General features: G+C 42.9%; 2 protein-coding genes across 2 annotated transcripts in view; both read right to left on the bottom strand.

Annotated features, from left to right (window-relative positions):
- Positions 1-1280, bottom strand: part of LOC122128865 (piggyBac transposable element-derived protein 4-like) — a 1475-nt gene extending 195 nt beyond the window's left edge. The window contains exons 1-2 of the mRNA XM_042703813.1: positions 305-1280; positions 1-146 (exon numbers count right to left, since the gene is read on the bottom strand). The exon at positions 1-146 is cut by the window's left edge and continues 195 nt beyond it. Of these exons, the coding sequence (XP_042559747.1) occupies positions 1-146; positions 305-1280 (1122 nt within the window). The remainder of the gene's footprint in view (positions 147-304) is intronic.
- LOC105912951 (NLR family CARD domain-containing protein 3-like) overlaps positions 1-21035 on the bottom strand; it is a 77913-nt gene that overhangs the window by 22047 nt on the left and 34831 nt on the right. The gene's annotated exons all lie outside the window — the stretch shown is intronic.

The raw sequence follows: 21035 nt of genomic DNA, 5'->3' as shown, positions 1-21035 counted from the left end.
GGATGCCTCGTTGGATGCCAGCTCCTTCCCAACTTTACCCAGCTGCTCACACAGTGCAATCCTGAATTTCTTCTGGCTGAGGGGTTTCTGGTTCTTCATCTCTGCCATCTCCTTGTGGATGAGGAAACTGTTCACCACCGCATTATCTACAAAGTGTAGAAAGAACTTCAGGTACCAGCGGCTTGTTTTCCGGGTAACAGAGAAATATTTGATGAGAGCATCAGAGAGGTCCACCCCCCCCCCATGCTCTTGTTGTACTGCTTGACTGCATCAGGCACAGGAAACTCCCTCCTGGACCAGGTACCATCGGGGTTGCGGACACGGCGCTGCACACTCTGCCCACTGTTAGCTTTGTGTATCGTGGAACACATGGTAACGTCACGTGTGTCCTTCCACTTTACATAAAGCAAGGAGCCCTCGCGTATCCAGCGCATGTCCCCTCTGGCAGCCTTCTTGCCCAGCGCATTGTCTGTTGTCCGTGGAAACCCCACACGGTTCTCCCGGATGGTCCCACAGGCCCCAAAGCGCACTTGGTGTAGATGGCTGAAAAGCTTGGTGCTGGTGTAGAAGTTGTCTACATAAACATGGAACCCCGTGCCAAGATAGGGCACCTTGAGCAGGTTGACAACTGCGTCAAAAGTTAGTCCATTGCCACTCGGAGACGGCGCCTTTTCCTCGTAAATGGTGAAGTCACACATGTACCCACTCTGGCTGTCGGCCAGGACAAACAGCTTGTAGCCCCACTTGGTGGGCTTGTCCTTCATGTACTGTTTCATCCCGTTCCTTGCCTTTGTGGCTACCATGCGCTCATCCACTGACAGGTTCTTGTGTGGGTGGTAGTGTGTCCTGCAGGCCGTGAGGATGTCATCATGAAGAGGCTTCAGGCGGAAAAGGCCATCATACCCAGGCTGACCACGGAGCTGGTCATTTACCACATCAGCAGCTGGGTCACTCATGTGTAAATTTGCTGTGATGGCCTCATACCTGTAGCCTTTCATGACACTGCGAGGATAGGGAAACTTGAAAAAGTTTTCTTTCTTCCACAAGTCCCTTGCAGCGGTCACCTTGACCAGGCCGAGATACAGCACAATGCTCAAATAGTTGCACATCTCAGATGGCTTCACCTCTTTCCACCGCATCTTTGCACCCTCCGCAATCTTCCGGGCAGCATATTTATTTGTGTTGATACACAGCGTTGTTATGGCATTGTTTGTGAAAAACAGGTCGAAGATTTCCTTGGGGCTGTATGATTTCTGGGAATCAAGCTGCGGTCCAGGCATCCTCTTAGGGCAGAACGGAAACTGTGGGGGGCACACGTCCTCTTCAGCACCATCATGCCATCTGTCCACCGGTGAAGGAGGCAGCAGTGGTATGGGTGCTGTTGCTGTCTTGGTGGATGACTTGACGGTCCAGGCAGGTCAGAAGAGCTGAGGGGTGTTGGGAGAGGGGAGAGGACAGGTGTGTCTCGTGCAGGGACATCTCTGAAAAAAAATAATCAATTGGCAAATGTTATACAAACAACCCGCGAAAATAAAACAATAGATTACTGAGTAAGCACAACTGAACATCTCCAAAACAACTTTGTAAAATAACAAAACACAATATGCAACTAAAAATAAGATATATGCAACATGGGGTTGGTTTATTCCTTCCTGCTATGGGGTGAGGTTAGGTGATAATTGCTCAGTTGTCTGTGAGACAAAAGAGATGTCTGGGTTACAGAGTCTGATAATACATACTAATGAGGATACTCTATGGTTGGTGGGATGAGAACAGGTGACAAAGGGTGAAGAGGGGGTCGTTGATAGCAGGAAGGGAGCTGGTTTATAGAGTTCTAGATGCTAATTGCTCATTTATCTATGAGACAAAAGAGAGTATATATCTAGATGTCTGGGTTACAGAGTCTGATAATACATACTAATGAGGATAATCTAAGGTTGATGGGATGAGATCAGGGGACAAAGGGTAAAGAGGGGGGTTTTGATAGCAGGAATGAGGCTGGTTTATCGAGGTGCGAATGGGTCAGGTGCGTGTCCGTAAATCAAAGATTATAGACAAGAGTATATTCTGTTCCATCAGTCATATGAGCATTTCTTACTATGTAAACATCACTATTAGTTCTATTATATTACTGCTATTACAACACTATTACTATGTAAACAGCAAACAAATAAGACCAGGAAAACGTCAATATAAAATAAGCAATGCGTGATGAAGGCTGCTTTCACCCACATAACCTAAGTAGCTCAGCCAGCTTGCTAGCATTCGTGCTTTTTATGAGCATTTCTTACTATGTAAACAACACTATTAGTTCTATTATATTACTACTATTACAACACTATTACTATGTAAACAGCAAACAAATAAGACGCTCGACATAACATAACAACAGCCAGCTTGCTAGCATTCATGCTTTTTAGTCAGATAATACTTGGTAATAATATCGTGGAAACATACCAAAATGCATGCTCATAGTAGTAAATGCAGATATGTACTTACATGTCAAGGACACGGTCAATGCGTTCTTCCCAATCCAACTCATCGAAGGAATCAATACTTGCTCCATCGGAATTATCATCTTCCCAGCTTCCAACATCGTCATCTTCGCTGTCTTCAAACATGAACTCCAAAGCTTGTTCGGTGGTATATTTCTTCATTTTTGAAGGAAGGAATAGACAATAATATAGACAATAATATAAAATATAAAATAATATAAACTATAGGACTATAGGACTATAATATAAACTATTATCTAAACTCGCATGAAACTCGTATTTCGTATCTCGGTGTCGCGTCAAATTCGTCAGCAGGCTGTCAGAGTGAAGAGAGCAATGAGCTGCGTCATTACGCGCGGGTCATGAATCTTGTTCACTCGGTTACGCATTATCCAATCAGACCTTTACATTACTCAACGACAGGCAAAGGAGGTACCATTTTAAACCTGAGAATGAGTACTATTGGATAAAGTAAGTGTCAATCAGTTTCTAGTAACTTGATAGGAGGAATAGCCATTTTCGTAAAACCAGCAGCGATACCAAAGTTAGGTAGAAGTTTGTAGTACAAATGAAAATGAACGAAGCACAAGGAATTAAATGTACTTTGGCGAATTGTAACAACACAGTTTCGTAGACAACATATATGGCTTTTATTATTAAGGTTTGTTTCAGAAAAAATATATTTATCTTGGCCGTGATTAGTTAAGGGGAATTCGAACACGTGTTAAAAACGTCCACGCACTTTTGTGAACAGTCAGGTTTTAAATATGGAGGGTGAGAGGTTGTTGATGCCGACTTCACTCAATGCCTACACTGCTGATACTTGGCTTGGATTGACGTATTTCCAAGATGCAATGCAGAGGAGAATGCTACCGTAAATGCGAAGTTCAAACATGTAAAAGTTTGACACCAAATACAGAGGACAGAATGGATCAGCATTACTGTAGGGCTACAGCAGACTTCTAGTGGTATTACAGTACTTTGGTAGACTGTATCTTGTGTTGATGTATGTCATTTACTGCATTGGAAATACTGCAGTAAATACGTAGCATATTCATGCCTTTTTGGTGCCTTTGGCTGATGTCCTCCATTACTGTGGAATTGAATTGTAAAGAAAACACGATGACAACAAGGTCCAAGTGTAGATACAGTATAGTCCTTGTATGCACTGCAAGTGTACAGTCCAATACATGTATTGCAGTTAAAGCAATGCTAATTACACTGGAAATGGATGCACTTGTGAACTGGCTCACTGTAAGTTGGGCTGCAGTCATTGTCCAGCTTCATCATAGCCTTCCCATGTATGAGCACATGCTAATAATGATGAATTTCAACTGACACTACTTGTCTTTGATATTGTGATCTTTCTCCTTCTAGTCCCCTTTGTGCTTGTCCTCCTCTGGTGATGATCTGATTGGCTGAGTGTTTCCACCATGAGAAACATGTGCTCATTGAGTTCAGATGGTGATGCCTTGAGTTTACTGTAGTGATTGCATGTATTTACTAAATGGGCATATATATTTTAAACATTATAAAATGTGGGACTAGTGTTTAGAGTTATGAGAAAGGTGCATATCGTTTAGGAAGTAAGGCGAAGGCTGAGGGAATCAGTTATAGTGTTTTAGCAATCAGGAGAGAAGGAGGGGTGGAGAAGCCTGGCATGGCATCAGGGCAGCTCACACACACACACACACACACACACACACACACACACACACACACACACACACACACACACACACACACACACACACACACACACACACACGATCTAAACCCGGGACCTCTCGCACCCCAAGCGAGAATCATACCCCTACCAAAGGTCGCTTGGGGTGCGAGAGGTCCTGGGTTCAGATCCCGGGCGAGCCCCCACCTACGTGTTACGTGCCGGCTCAATGCACAAAACACAAAGGGGAGGCCAAGCAGAATTTATGATAATAATAATAATAATATATTTATTAATGATTTAAAAGGTTATACAGTATATTTATCTAATAATTATAGCAAACGTGTGGTGAAGGTCAGTGTTGTGAAGAGAAACAAAAGATGTAATGTAAAGTCAGTTAAATGGTAATATAAACAAACGACGACGATAATCCAAAACCAACGACACTTCAAAACCAACGACAATCCAAATCCAATCTCTATCCAAATCCAATGACCAACCCAACGCTCTCCCGACTGCCATCTGATCGGGGCTTTTGTAGCCCATCCAATCATGGGTACACCTGTTGTACACCTGCTTCCCATTACCGGCTGAGGAGAGAAACAGAACAGGCATGCAAATCTCATGGGGCGGGGCCTAGACCCGCCAGGGTCGTAACACACTTCATCTAGGATGTTTAGTAATAGAATTATATATGGTGAGTATTCTGAGTATATCTCAACTAAGTGTAACGGACTCTAACCAACCCGTTACAATATTCTTAACTAAAATGTCTTTGTATGGCTGGATGAATATGCAGACGAGGCGTGGACTTGATCTATCAGCATTTATTCTGTAACACAGAAAGGGCAAATAACAAATATAATGTACATAGGCTACTATAGGCTACCCACTGTTCAGTACATTACAGCCCACTGAAACCCACAGGCTACAACACTAGTAGCAAGGCACTTAGATCGTATAGTGAGGTACAATAAATGGAAGGAATAAAAATGAAAACAAAGACTTATGAATAAAGTACATGACAGATAAGTATTCATAACACACTCAGGCAAACATACCTGTAACACAGAAATGATAGGGCGATCACACACGAGACCAGGGTAAAACAATGCTTGCATCCTACAACAATGCAATTAGCCAGTAAGCACCTACTAGACAAACATTTGACAACTCGCACATATTTTATGCCGCTAATTTGCATATTTAACACAATGCGATTAGCGAAAGTGATAGAACACAATCTTACATCACAAAAAAATAGCCATGTGTCATGGGAAACTACAAAATACTAATTAATTTCGTTAATAGAGGATTAAAGAAACACAGTTTACCTCTTTCAAAGACTTCCAAGCAAGGGAAAGTCTTGAGGTGTGTCACACCAATTATCGCCCCATCAGGAACAATACTGAACCCAGTAAAAACAAATATTTACGTACCGGTATGTACAGCAGGGATTTGGGGAAGTTCATTAAAGACTATAAGCTTCATGTTTTACATTGTTACATAAGTAATACCAAACTAATAAGTATAATGCACATGAATCAAGCAAAACAGCGCGGTGCCTCCCTTAAGGAAATATTGTACCAGTGTACCTGGCAGGAAATATGCAAATCCTCAGATATAATTACAATGGGAGCAGTAATGGAAGAAAATATCTCCTAATACCAGTGCTTTCAGTCAAACAATAGTGACTGATGGGTGCACTCTGATGACATTTATAGGACAAATAGGCGGAATTTATTTTGCCTTTACTGTACACCAAGAGAAATGAACGATTATTAATTAAATGACACTACATACATGTATAACACATTTAGAACTTGAGTCCAAACAATTCAGTGAGTCTGTTCACATTAGCAAGCTTGCAAAACTATGTTGTAGCCCGTTACGTTGGTGCACATGAGGAAAATCCAGAGTTCGTGGTACTCCCAGTGAAGAATGAAATCCAAACAAACAAATGCGATAAAAGTTCACTCTCGCTGTTGCAGTACTCACGGTAGACAAAACTACCAACATTTTAGAGAAAAATAACTAACTTGTAATTTTGAAGTTGCACAAAACAATGAAATGACAATACATATAAAGATGTTGCATACAAACTGGCCAAGTAAATATATATACACATTACATAATACAATTCCATTACAGAATGCAAAACAGAGATATCTTGTTGGCCTTCTACAGAAGCATTTAAATGCCAGATAACCTGCTGGGCCTTTGACTGGTGTGGTGGAAAATGTCTAGACAAAGAGTCAGGAGTGTGAAGTTAGTTGAGAGGTGAACCCTTTATTTACACAAACAGAGGGGAGCCAGTTCATGAAGTGTCTGAAACAATCATTCAGTGCATCATTTTTAGACCTCCAAGTCTACTAAATGAACCTGCTAAAAAGTCCAATGACCAATTTCGAGCACATGAGCAAAGTCTCTGCTGCTGACCCCCGAAGGGATCATGCTGGCGTGTGGGGTCGTCTTCTTGCTCCTTCTGTGTCATCCTTCTCTGGTTCCCTCCCTCCCTCCATCATCCATGTTTGGACGTTCATGAATGACTATTCCAGCAGTAAAGATCAGTGTCCATCAGCATGTAGACAGATGGCTCTTATATTTTGGGTGTACGGTTCTCCCTTTTTCACCTGGATGGCTCTAGAAGCCAACATGTCACTTTCACTTGGCCTTGCTGGGGCTGTTTTACCCGCTGCTAGCGGAGGCTGCTGCTGCTGCTGCTGGACTCTCCCTTCTGAAGGTTTGAGGAGTTAACACAGTACCCACCCTAGAAGACAAACGATTATTAATGTGTTGAGCCTCATCATCCTTTATTCATCACAGGGAGACACAGACTTACCTCACTCAATACCATGTGGTCACACACAGAGAGAGAGAGAGAGAGAGAGAGAGAGAGAGAGAGAGAGAGAGAGAGAGAGAGACACACACACACAACACTAGTGTATACAGTTTGCAGTGGGGATTTAACACACACACACAAAGAGAGAGACACTGTTCTGGGAGAAACATAATGACACATCTGATTATTACACACACACACACACCTCTACCTACACAACACACACACCTCTACCTACACAACACACACACACACACCTCACTCAGCACCACAAACACACACACACACACAGAGAGAGAGATTCAACACACACACAGAGAGAGAGAGAGAGAGAGAGATTCAACACACACACACACACACACACACACACACCTCTACCTACACAACACACACACACACCTCTACCTACACAACACACACACACACGAGAGAGAGAGAGAGAGAGAGAGAGAGAGGGAGAGAGAGATTGAACACACACACACACACAGAGAAATTCAACACACACACACAAACACAGAGAGAGAGAGAGAAAGAGAGAGAGAGAGAGAGATATTGAACACACACACACACACACAGAGAGAGAGAGGGAGAGAGATTCAAAACACACACAGAGAGAGGGAGAGAGAGAGGGAGAGATTCAACACACACACAGAGAGAGAGAGAGGGAGGGAGAGATTCAGCACACACACACACACACACACAGTTCTGTTGTAGTGTGTTAACACTCACTCTAGTATCTCTAGTTTGCAGAGTGGATTCTTGAGGAGGTCTGAGAGATGTTGAACTCCTGCATCATGAATCTCATTGTGTCCCAGGTTCAGCTCCTTCAAACTGCAGGAGGTTGATCTGGCAGCTGATGCTAAAGCAGCACAGCTCTCATCTGTGAGGGAACACTGCTGCAGCCTGGGAGAAACATAATGACACATCTGATTATTACACACACACCTCTACCTACACAACACACACACCTCTACCTATACTACACACACACACACACACATCTACCTACACAACACACACACCTCTACCTACACAACACACACACCTCTACCTACACAACACAACACACCTCTACCTACACACACACACACACATCTACCTACACAACACACACACACCTCTACCTACACAACAAACCTCTACCCACACAACACACACCTCTACCTACACACACACACCTCTACCTACACACACACACACCTCTACCTACACAATACACACACCTTTACCTACACAACCCACACACACACCTCTATCTACACAACACACACCTCAGGGTGAACAAAATGAGCTGAAACGAAAAAAAACAAAACAGAATTCACCAAAATGTGAAACGGAAAATGCATTTTTTTTAACCGAAAATCATTAGCCCTACAACACACACACACCTCTACCCACACAAGACACACACACACACCTCTACCCACACAACACACATTTACCTACACAAGACACACACACACCTTTATCTACACAACACACACGCCTCTACCTACACTCACACCTTTACCTACACAACACACACACACACCTCTACCTACACAACACACACACACCTCACTCAGCACCACACAGAGAGAGAGAGAGAGAGAGAGAGAGAGAGAGATTCAACACACACACACACACACACAGAGATTGAACACACACACAGAGAGAGAGAGAGAGAGAGAGAGAGAGAGAGAGGGAGAGGGAGAGAGAGATTGAATACACACACACACACACAGAGAGAGATAGGGAGAGATTGAACACACACACACACACAGAGAGAGGGAGGGAGAGATTGAAGACACACACACACACAGAGAGAAAGAGAGAGAGGGAGAGAGAGATTGAACACACACACAGAGAGAGAGAGATAAACAACACACACACACGCACACACACACACACACACACGCAGCTCTGTTGTAGTGTGTTAACACTCACTGTAGTATCTTTAGTTTGCAGAGTGGATTCTTGAGGAGGTCTGAGAGATGTTGAACTCCTGCATCATGAATCTGATCATTGCCTCCAAGGTTCAGCTCCTTCAAACTAAAGGAGGTTGATATGGCAGCTGATGCTAAAGCAGCACAGCTCTTCTCTGTGAGGGAACAATGTTGCAGCCTGGGAGAAACATAATGACACATCTGATTATTACACACACACACACACACACACACACACACCTCTACCCACACAACACACACACACACCTCTACCTACACAACACACACACACACCTCTACCTACACAACACACACACACACACTTCTACCTACACAACACACACACACACACCTCTACCTAAACAACACACACTCACACCTTTACCTACACAACACACACTCACACCTCTACCTACACAACACACACACACACCTCTACCTACACACACACACACACACATCTACCTACACAACACACATACCTCTACAACACAACACACACACCTCTACGTACAGCAATCAGCCACTTTTGTGTAATCAAGATCTGGGAGTGCCTTCAGCCGGATGCAATCAGTGAGCCTGCTATTTTAATAGGACTGGTGCTGAAGCGTCAGCGGAAGTGTCAGCCCTCGTGTTCAGCCCTTTTCGTGTGAAGACCTTTTTGGGTAAAGACATGCAAGTCTACCTGTACAAGACCTTTTTGGGTAAAGACATGCAAGTCTACCTGTACAAGACCTTTTTGGGTAAAGACGTGCAAGTCTACCTGTACAAGTCCACCGAAACAAGGTTCACAAACAAGGTAAACTTTTTTTGACTCTGCCATAGCCATGTGTCACAATATCATCTCTGTTGTCACTGGTTGTCAAAAAAGATCTCAGCGCAGCAAACGGCAGCGCAACCTGGGTAACCTCCGCTCACTTCAACAAACCTCATCTACTGTAACCTCTTTCTCTGTTGGCCTGTGGAACTGTCAGTCTGCAGTCAAGAAAGCTGATTTCATCTCAGGTTATGCCAACCACCTCTCCCTAGGGCTCTTAGCTCTCACGGAGACATGGATCACACCTGAAACAATGCTACCCCGGCAGCACTCTCCACCAACTATGCCTTCTCCCATACTCCCCGGCCATCTGGTCGTGGAGGTGGGACGGGGCTGCTGATTTCAGACAACTGGAAATTCACTCCACTGCTGCCTTCAAACAGGTATGCCTCCTTTGAATATCATGCAATTATGGTAACTGCTCCTGTTAAAAACCTATGTGATTGTCATCTACCGTCCACCAGGGACAACTGGATGATTTCGTCCATGAGCTGGACACCCTGCTGTCATCCATCCCTGACCACGAGTGTCCAACACTCATCCTTGGCGACATGAACATCCACCTAGACAATCCCAACTCAGCTGACTTTCGGACCCTGGTTCACTCAGTTCGACCTACAACAGGTCCCCACTCCTCCAACTCACAAAGCAGGAAAAGAGCTTGACCTCATCCTTGCTCGGAACTGCACCACGGGACAAACCTAACGGTAACCCCTCTGCATCGCTCGGGACCACTTCTTCATTTGTTTCGATGTTCGGACTCATTGAGCAACCCTCTGTCCCCCCTCCGATGGTCTCGTTCCGGTGCAACCTCCGCAACCTCTCTCCCACCCACTTTCCTCTCTGCTTTCTTCTGCTCTTCCACCTTTATCCACTTTCTCCTTACTAGGTGTCAATGATGCACAGAAGCTCTCTGCTCCACTCTGAGCTCATGCTTGGACAGCTTGTGTCCACTTTCCACCAGACCTGCTCAATCTACCCTGTCTCATTCGTGGCTGAGTGATACCCTCCGAACGCAGCGCTCCAATCTCTGAGCGGCTGAGAGAAAGTGGCACAAATCTGCCGCACTGGACGATCTTGCAAGCTACCAGACACTGCTGGCCTCCTTCTCATCCAGCATCACTGCTGCTAAGAAGACTTTTTCAATGAACAAAATCAACGGTGCAACTGACGCTCGGAAACTATTCTCCACCTTCAAAACTCTGCTCTACCCTCCTCCTCCTCCCCCAGCTACTAACCTCACTGCTGATAACTTTGCTTCCTTTTTCACAGAAAAAGTGGCAGCCATCGGGAAACAGTTCGACCAACTGTCTCCCCCCCCAGGGCGCAACCGTCAATGGCTCATCATTTCCTTCTTTCATCCCTCTCAGCGAGAGTGAGGTCTCCAAAACAGGTAGCTGTCCAACTACATGCCCGCTGGACCCCATCCCATCCAACATCCTTCAAGCCATATCGCCTGCCGTCTTACCGGTAACACAGGTGATTAATGCTTCATTTAATTCTGGAACATTCCTTCTCTTTCAAAGTGGCTCGGTAACGTCGCTGCTCAAGAAGCCGTCTCTCGATCCCACTCAGGTGAAAACTATCGACCGGTCTCACTTCTCACGCTCCTATCTAAAACCATTGAGAGGGCAGCTTCCAAACAGGTCACGAGTTCCTGTCAAAGAACAATCTCCTCGATCCGAACCAGTCTGGATTCAAAAGCGGTCACTCCACCGAAACAGCCCTGTTGTCTGTAACAGAGGCCTTAAAAACAGCTAGAGCAGCAGCTCAATGCTCGGCTCTCGTCCTGCTTGACTTATCAGCTGCGTTTGATACAGTCAACCACCGCATCCTTCTGTCCATACTGTCAAGTATGGGCATTTCTGGCAATGCGCACTCCTGGTTTGAATCCTACCTCACTGGGCGCTCGTTCAACATGTCATGGCAAGGTCAGCTGTCTTTACCTCACCGCCTCACCACTGGGGTGCCCCAAGGCTCGGTGATGGGACCACTTCTCTTTGCCATTTACACCACCTCGTTGGGCCCTATCATCCGCTCGCATGGTTTTTCCTGCCACTGTTATGCCGATGATACTCAACTGTTTCTGTCTTTCCTTCCTGAGGACATCACGGTCTCGGCGCGGATCTCGACTGTCTCGCTGATATATCCACATGGATGAAAAATCACCACCTTCAGCTGAACCTGGCCAAAACGGAACTGATGGTCTTCCCAGCCAAACAGGTCATCCACCACAACATCAATATCAATACTGACTCTTTATCTCTTGCTCCATCCAAAACAGCAAGAAACCTCTGGGTCATTATTGATGACCAACTGACCTTCACGGCCCACATCGCCTCTGTCACCAGGTCGTGCCGTTTTGCGCTATAAAACATCCGCAAAATCAGGCCGTACCTAACCCAGTATGCCACCCAGCTGCTGGTGCAAACCTAGGGTGGTGAGCTCCCGCCTTGACTACTGCAACGCCCTCCTAACGGGCCTGCCGGCTTGCGTGGTGAAACCACTACAGATGATCCAGAACGCGGCGGCGCGTCTGGTGTTCAACCAACCGAAAAGGGCACACGTCACCCCGCTACTAATTGAGCTCCACTGGCTGCCAGTAGCTGATCGCATTAAGTTCAAGTCACTTATGCTTGCCTACAGAGTGCTTGCTGGTTCTGCTCCCACCTACCTAAATGCTCTTGTAAGGGCAAATGTTACACCCAGGACGCTGCGCTCGTCTAGTGAGCGTCGTTTGGCACTGCCGTCTGTGCAAGCACGGCAATCCAGACTATTCTCATTTGTAGTTCCACGTTGGTGGAACAAACTGCGTAGTACTACCAGAGCAGGGGCGTCCCTCTCTACCTTCAAGAAGCTTTTGAAGACCCAACTCTTCAGAGAGCACCTCCCTTCCTAACTGGCACCTGACTAGCGCTTAACTTGCACTTCAGCAGTTACATGTACAATGTAAATGTAAATGTAAATGTAAACAACACACACACCTCTACCTACACAACACAACACACCTCTACCTACACAACACACACACCTCTACCTACACAACACACACACCTCTACCTATACTACACACACACACCTCTACTCATACAACACACACACCTCTACCTACACTCACACCATTACCTACACAACACACATACCTCTACCTACACACCTTTACCTACACAACACACACACCTACCTACACAACACACACACCTCTACCTACACAACACACACACCTCTACCTATACAACACACACACCTCTACCTACACAACACAAACACCTTTACCTACACAACACACACACCTCTACCTACACTCACACCCACACACCTTTACCTACACAACACACACACCTCTACCTACACAACACACACACATCTACCTATACAACACACACACCTCTACCTACACTCACACCTGTACCTACACAACACACACACCTACCTACACAACACACACCTCTACCTACACAACACACACCCCTTTACCTACACAACCCACACCTCTATCTACACTCACACACACACCTTTACCTACACAACCCACACACACACCTCTATCTACACTCACACACACACCTTTACCTACACAACCCACACACACACCTCTATCTACACAACAGACACACATATGTACCTACACTCACACACACACCTTTACCTACACAACCCACACACACACAGCTCTATCTACACAACACACACCTCAGGGTGAACAAAATGAGCTGAAACGGGAAAAAAACGGAATTCACCAAAATGTGAAAGAAAATGTAAACGGAAAATCATTGGCCCTACAACACACACACACACCTCTACCCACACAACACACATTTACCTACACAAGACACACACACACCTTTATCTACACAACACACACACCTCTACCTACACATCACACACACGCCTCTACCTACACTCACACACACACCTTTACCTACACAACACACACACACACACACACACACCTCTACCTACACAACACCCACAGAGATTGAACACACACACACACAGAGATAGAGAGAGTGAGGAAGAGAGAGATTGAACACACACACACAGAGAGAGAGAGAGAGAGAGATTGAGCACACACCCACAGAGAGAGAGAGAGAGGGAGAGAGAGCGAGAGACACACACAGTTCTGTTGTAGTGTGTTAACACTCACTCTAGTATCTCTAGTTTGCAGAGTGGATTCTTGAGGAGGTCTGAGAGATGTTGAACTCCTGCATCATGAATCCGATTGCCTCTCAGGTTCAGCTGCTTCAAACTGAAGGAGGTTGATCTGGCAGCTGATGATAAAGCAGCACAGCTCTTCTCTGTGAGGGAACAAGACCCCAGCCTGGGAGAAATAATGACACATCTGATTATTACACAACACACACACCTCTACCTACACACACACACACCTCTACCCACACAACACACACACCTCTCCCTACACACACACACACCTCTACCTACACAACACACACCTCTACCTACACAACACACACACATCTACCTACACAACACACACACACACACCTCTACCTACACAACACACACACACACACCTCTACCTATACAACACACACACCTCTACCTAAAAAACACACACACACATCTACCTATACAACACAACACACACACCTCTACAACACACACACCTCTACCTACACAACACACACACCTGTACCTCTACAACACACACACCTCTACCTAAAAAACACACACAACTCTATCTATACAACACAACACACACCTCTGCCTACACAACACACACACCTCTACCTACACAACACACACACCTCTACCAACACAACACACACACCTCTACCTACACAACACACACACACCTCTATCTACACAACACACACCTCTATCTACACTCACACACACACACACCTATACCTACACAATACACACCTTTATCTACACATCACACACACACACACCTCTATCTACACAACTCACACCTTTACCTACACATTGTTCCTGTGATTGTTTTTTGTCCTTGAGAATATAGTGTGCTGGAACAGAGTGATACTCCCTGTTCTTCTTATCTCTGTAACTCTGTTAAATAGACACTGCCTGTGACTGCTGTTCACTCTGTGTGTTTCTGACCCTTCTGCAGAAGACTAATAACTCATTACTAATAACTCATTAAAAGACTGATCTTGCATTAGACTGGTTATTATCAGATTTCCAGCACATTTGTTTGTTGACTGAACTCTCATCTCCTGCGCCTGCGTCTACCTGCCCCATTACGTGAATTCCCTGCACTCCTATCCTGCGGTGGTTGATTGGTGGTCATTTCTATCTATGTGGCAACACCTTGCAGGGGGGAAAAACACAGTGGAAGATTTTACCATCAATTTCAATGTTTATGGAGAGTACAGGAAATTTGAACGCTGGTAGCAGGCCCAGTTTTCAGAAAAGAAATTAAAATGGGAAACTAGAACAGAAAAAAAGAGGAAGAGACATAAAGACTTGAGTGAGGAAGACGTCAACAAATAAGAGGGGAACAGACATGAAATAAACACCAAACAGAGCACTGCTTGGGCTACTGGAGATTTCAAGGACTGGTTAGTGGAGAAGGGAATGTCTGCAGATATCGACCATTACAATAAAGAGACTTTAAATCAAGCTTTGTGTTCATTTTATGCAAGGATTCCTCTGGTCATAGTTATTCTGTTGCAAGCTACAATACCCACCAAGCTGAAATAAACAGTTTTTCATTGTAGCCTAACCGTTGCCTACTGTTATTTTCAGGTATGTCAGACAAGACCCTGAAACATGTTTCTGCGGACAATCCAAGACACGAAATGTCAACTTCAACTTCCCCCGAGATGTGCCATTGGTTCTCTCAAACTGCACCATTCATGGAAATACTCAATTGAATTTCAGCAATTATAATGCTTAGCCTATTTGTGATGTTCAGTTCAATGGAGTTTGAGTTTAGAAGTTAAATTTAGCTAACAGCATGCAACCCCCATTTCACTGGTGGGCTCTGCCCCAGGGTCATGAAGTAAGCACTACCTATGTCTGAGGCTTCCTTTAATAATCACAGGTACTTGGTTACACTACAATGTTCAACAAACAGGATCCTAGGTTCTCAGCAGTAGATGGTGAGCTGGCTGAAATTCCTGTTTACCATTATGTGTGACTATGCTCGTATTATTATCATTATAACTTAAGTATTTTATGTAACTAAACTAGCAATAACAAAGAAATAAATGCAATGAGCTGAGTAGCACTCTGCTTCCACTGTGGAAATACTACACACCCATGATATAATTACATAGAGCAATATAAAATGTATTTAAGAATCATAATCTGAGTTAATAAATAGAGTAAAGGACCAAAATATAGATCAAACCAGATTTAAAATATGTATAAATCCATCAAAATGTAAATAACAAAGTAAAGAACCAAAATAGATGAAAATGGTTCCCAGTGTATTTAAACAGGTTCACCAATCACGTCAGCAACTCAATGTTGATATTCTATGAAACTCAAACCAAGCGCTTGCTGTTGGGGCCCGTTGGTGCACTGACGTCATCAGCTCCTCGAACTGAAGGCAAGCAGCGACGGCTGCAATGCACGTCCACCGGCAGGCGAATCACCGGAGCTCATACCGAGGGTGCGGGTGTCAGTTTAAGGAAAAATTACTCATGAGCTATAATTCAACTAGCACTCTTAAATAATATTTTGGCCAATACGCCGAGGATATCATTGAATAGAGCAATATAAAATGTATTTACGAATCATAACCTTAGTTAATATTTAACAGTAAAGAAAACAAAAGTCTTAAAATATGTAAAAGAGTGTTACGTCATTCACATACAGGGGCTGAATGTTTGAACGCAAATGTCCAAATCAGCTGGACCAGACATTAAACGCTAGTGTCTCCATACAGTGTCTCCAGTTTACTATTTTTACACTCACATATCACTACCTGTACAACACACACACACACACACACAAACTCACATATCACTGCTAAACTTTTGTTTTCCATTTTACTGACGGTTCCATGATTCCATTCGGTTGTGTCAAATGATCTGGCGAGTGACAGAAGCACAGAGTATACTTTGACTTCAGCAGTGGAAAGGCTCTGCAGTCCGGCAGTTTTCTTGTCATAGTTTGACAAACACTACTTGATAACGTCACCTTACATATCCTTAACCCTCCTATTATGTTTGGGGTCAATTTGACCCCATTCAATGTTTAACGTCTCTAAATAAATGTTTGACATAATTTGTTTTGCTTCATATTTAATGACTTTTCCTAATTTAATGGGGACAACTGGGTAAACACAAAATTAACATGATGATATGTTTTCAATGTCCTGTACACATACTTTACGCATAGGTGTTGTTTGGGGTCAATTTGACCCCAGGCTGTTTTAATTGTATAAAATATATAAGAAATATCAACTTTTTTCATCACATTGTTACTTTTCTTGATAAAAGAAATAGTTTTTTATTCCAAATGTTATAGATAACAACAATATGTACTTAGAAATAATATGAAGCCATAAAAACACCAGAAGGATATCTCTTTCCAATTTTAGGTCAATCAGTGAGATTTTATGGGGATCTGCATATTTCTCCATAGTCGCGTAACATGTATTCTGGATGCATAAAGGGAGTGGGTGGGGATATTGTTTTATTTTTAAGGGCTATTTAGGTAGTCAACAAACAAACCTAAAGTACCTAACACATAAACTTTGGTAAAAAAAAAGAATTATAATAATTTTTTGGGGGTTTAAATTGCTGGGGTCAAATTGACCCCAAGCATAATAGATGTGGGTAAAATTTGAACATAATAGGAGGGTTAAAACAATCATTCAGATAATATTGTAGACGATACATATGGCACACCCCTATGTCAGATACATTATATTCCACAGTCCCTCACTGAACCTGAACCTGCAGCCGCAGGCATGGGGGGTAAGCGTGCTAGCAGGGAGACTAAAAACAATGGGTGCTAGCGCCTGTGTCTAGCCACTCTATGCATCCGGGACTAGAGTTTAATCACTGCACAGCTCTAAACAATAGCAAGGTTAATACTTTCAGTCTGTGTGATTGCTCAACAGGTTTTTTATTTAATTTATGCTGGACAAACATTTCTGACTTTAAAGTTGACAGAAGTGTGGTGAGAAGTATTTAAAGGATATTTAAATATTTTTTGACAAACATGAACAACTTTACTCACATGCTCATTGGTGCTATTCACCATGCCTTCAATCTAACATGAGCTGTCCTGACTGAACTGGTGACAGCCTAGTGAACCTCAGCATGGTAACATACTTTGTCACATTATTTTAGGCTACATTGTTAAACAGAATTGTTTTCAATCATATGATCTTGAGAACAAGCCTGGTAAATGAATAGTTAAATTACACTAAAACTCAGCAATATCAATTACAGACGGAAAATAACTCCTCAAGTGCAAAGAAGATGTCCCTGAGTATTCTGAGCTTGTTTGGATCAACTAAAGTGTACCAACATGCAGTGCATCCAGTGATTTTGACTGGTCTGTGAAGCCATAATCCACTACAATTGTGTAGACATCTTTCAAGCTGCAGTAATCATCCACTTTCTCTGTGTTCTGTCTGTCTTGCATGTGGTTTGTCTCACAGGGTGTGTGGAAAACTCTCTGCTGGACTGTAAGCTTACGTCACTAGTGGTTTAATACTAGTAATTTCCTTGCATATGTTTGCATCAACCTGTACTAGCCTGTCTACTACACTGTAATTGTTATGATCGCAGTGGTAGCTAGAGTTTAGACTCCCAGCCAATGCCTGTCTTCTCCATTTGTGTGCTTAGATCGCCATCTTGTGGTATATTAATGTAACGGTATTGTAATTCTAGTGTTTCTGATACATTGAGTGCAGGTGATTGGTAATAATTAGGAAACCTATTGTTATTGTAGGCTTTCTTATTATTATGATTGTACCATGGGAGTCAATGGCAGCCCCTAGAACCGTATGGTAACTTTTTCTGAAATTTGGCACACTCATTAAGGACAGTCCCTTCTTTACTCACACCAAGTTTCATGTCTCCCACTAGACCACACTAGCGCCACCAACGGGTCAAAGTTGGACTTTTGTTAACACTGTAACTTTTGAACCGTTTGACCGATTTTCAAAAATGAGGTACCATTGGATTCCTTGGATCAAGACGAATTCAACGTTCAATGGCGCCTATTTTCGGTTATATAGATTTTCCTCTATTTCCAGTTTTAGCAAAAACCTTTTAAAGCCTTCTCCTCCTACAATTTTAGTCAAATCTTCTTCAAAATCACTAGAGATGATCTTCAGACCAAGCCTCACAAAAATTATTCATAGAATTTTGATCCTCACAACCGTTTGTCCGGTACAGCCACTCAAATTCAGCAGAAAAGCAGCCAAACAGAAAGTCAATATCTCAGCAAATCTTTCCGATATCAACACCAAACTTGATATGCACGTGGAAGACACTACAAAATGTTCCCATGTGCAAAGGCAACTTCATATCTTCAAAAATGATTGATAGAAAGCAAATTGCAAATCGCTAGTTGCCAGCATGATTTCTGATACAATGTCTCACTCTCTGCTACTTAAATCCTGTGCGCGAAGGCAACTTCAGGCGACTGTGGTACAGTGGGTAGAGAAGTCGTCTAGTAATCAGAAGGTTGCTAGTTCAATTCCCTGTCGAAGCGTCATTGAGCAAGACGCTTCTTTCCTTTCTTCACTCTTCTTTCCTCTATTCTTTCCTTCTTCCACTCTTCTTTCCTTCTTTTACTCTTCTTTCCAAAATTGTAAAGAATATACATTTTCCCCTGGTTTCGCAATCTTTGGAGGAATCCGCATCGCTGCTTGCAGCTATATTTATTATTATTAGGATTCCTCCGTCAGGAGGAACCCTATTGTTATTGTAGGTATTATTAGGATTCCTCCGTCAGGAGGAAACCTATTGTTATTGTAGGTATTATTATTATTATTCTGCAATGGGAGTCAATTATTATTATTATTATTATTTCAGTTGTTTGCATAGCAATTCTTTATATTGCATAATAGTGATATAAAAATACATTATAAATAGTGCTGTCAAACGATTAAAATATTTAATCGCGATTAATCGCATTTATGTCATAGTTAACTCAAAATGAATCGCGATTAATCGCACATTTTTATCTATTCTAAATGTCCCTTTGTTTATTTATTTTTTCCATCATTTTATTTTAATTTTAATGCCCTTATCAACATAGAAAAGTGGATTGGCTTGCTTTATGCAAATGTTTTATTTTATTGAAAACCAACATTGCCAAACAGGGCGGTACAAAATAAAATTATAAAGTGCACATTTCAGGTAATCAAGGACTCAGCCTATAGTGCAGTTAAACCATGGCTTAATATTTTCTTTTTTTCAAGTTTGCTGGGAACATAGCAGTCAGGCCTCTTATTTCAGAAACAATGAACAGTAACAGTTAGGTTACCAATAAAAGGTAAGCCTACTACTTCTTTGCTTTCAGCCAGCTGCCTGTTGACATTTTCAGACAACAGCGCTCACCATTCACTCAAACCGTAACGTTAGCCTACTACACAGTTTGCGAGGCCAAAATCTAAAAAAAAAACCCCCGTTAAAATGGGTTTGCGTTAACGCCGTTAATAATGCGTTAAACTGACAGCACTAATTATAAATGATTAATAATTAATATGTAATTATGTATATTGTTCAAATATGCATATATGTATGTATAGTGGTACAGATTTCTACGTATGTATATTCATTCTATATTCTGTATTTCTTTACTCTACAGAAAACAGACAAACACACTCACGAATACATACTTTAATTTATGCTAATTCTACTGCAAGCACTCAATGCACTCTATCAACCGGCTGGAGTTCAAACGCCAATAAATCTGTTGTACTACATCTGAAGGTTGTGGCTACTCTCTGACCGGAGTACATAGTCAGTTAAGGGCAAATCTGCAAGTAACGCACACTGACTTCACAGGGTGGCTGGTATGATGCACATAACTGAAGACATTTTCAGTCATCAGTGGGAAGGTGTTTGATTACTTGTGATCTACTGATTGTTTGATAATAGGATACACAACATGATCTCAAGCTGGGACACTAAAATGTGAATTTTGATGTAGCCTACCTTCTCCTAAACGGTGAGTTTTTAAATAATTCATTTCAACACCTCAAACCCTATTAATGAATGGGTTTCGCAAATGTGTAAATTGATTACAGTTTTTTCCAATCATTTTCACTCTTGTCTCAATACCATGAACACTTTTTCCAAACTCTTCGCACAGTGGACTTACAGAC

This window comes from Clupea harengus, chromosome 26, assembly GCF_900700415.2.
Source record: "Clupea harengus chromosome 26, Ch_v2.0.2, whole genome shotgun sequence".
NCBI classification, from domain to species: Eukaryota; Metazoa; Chordata; class Actinopteri; order Clupeiformes; family Clupeidae; genus Clupea; species Clupea harengus.
Note: the sequence above shows the minus strand (reverse complement) of the source record. Positions and strands in the feature narration are given on the sequence as shown.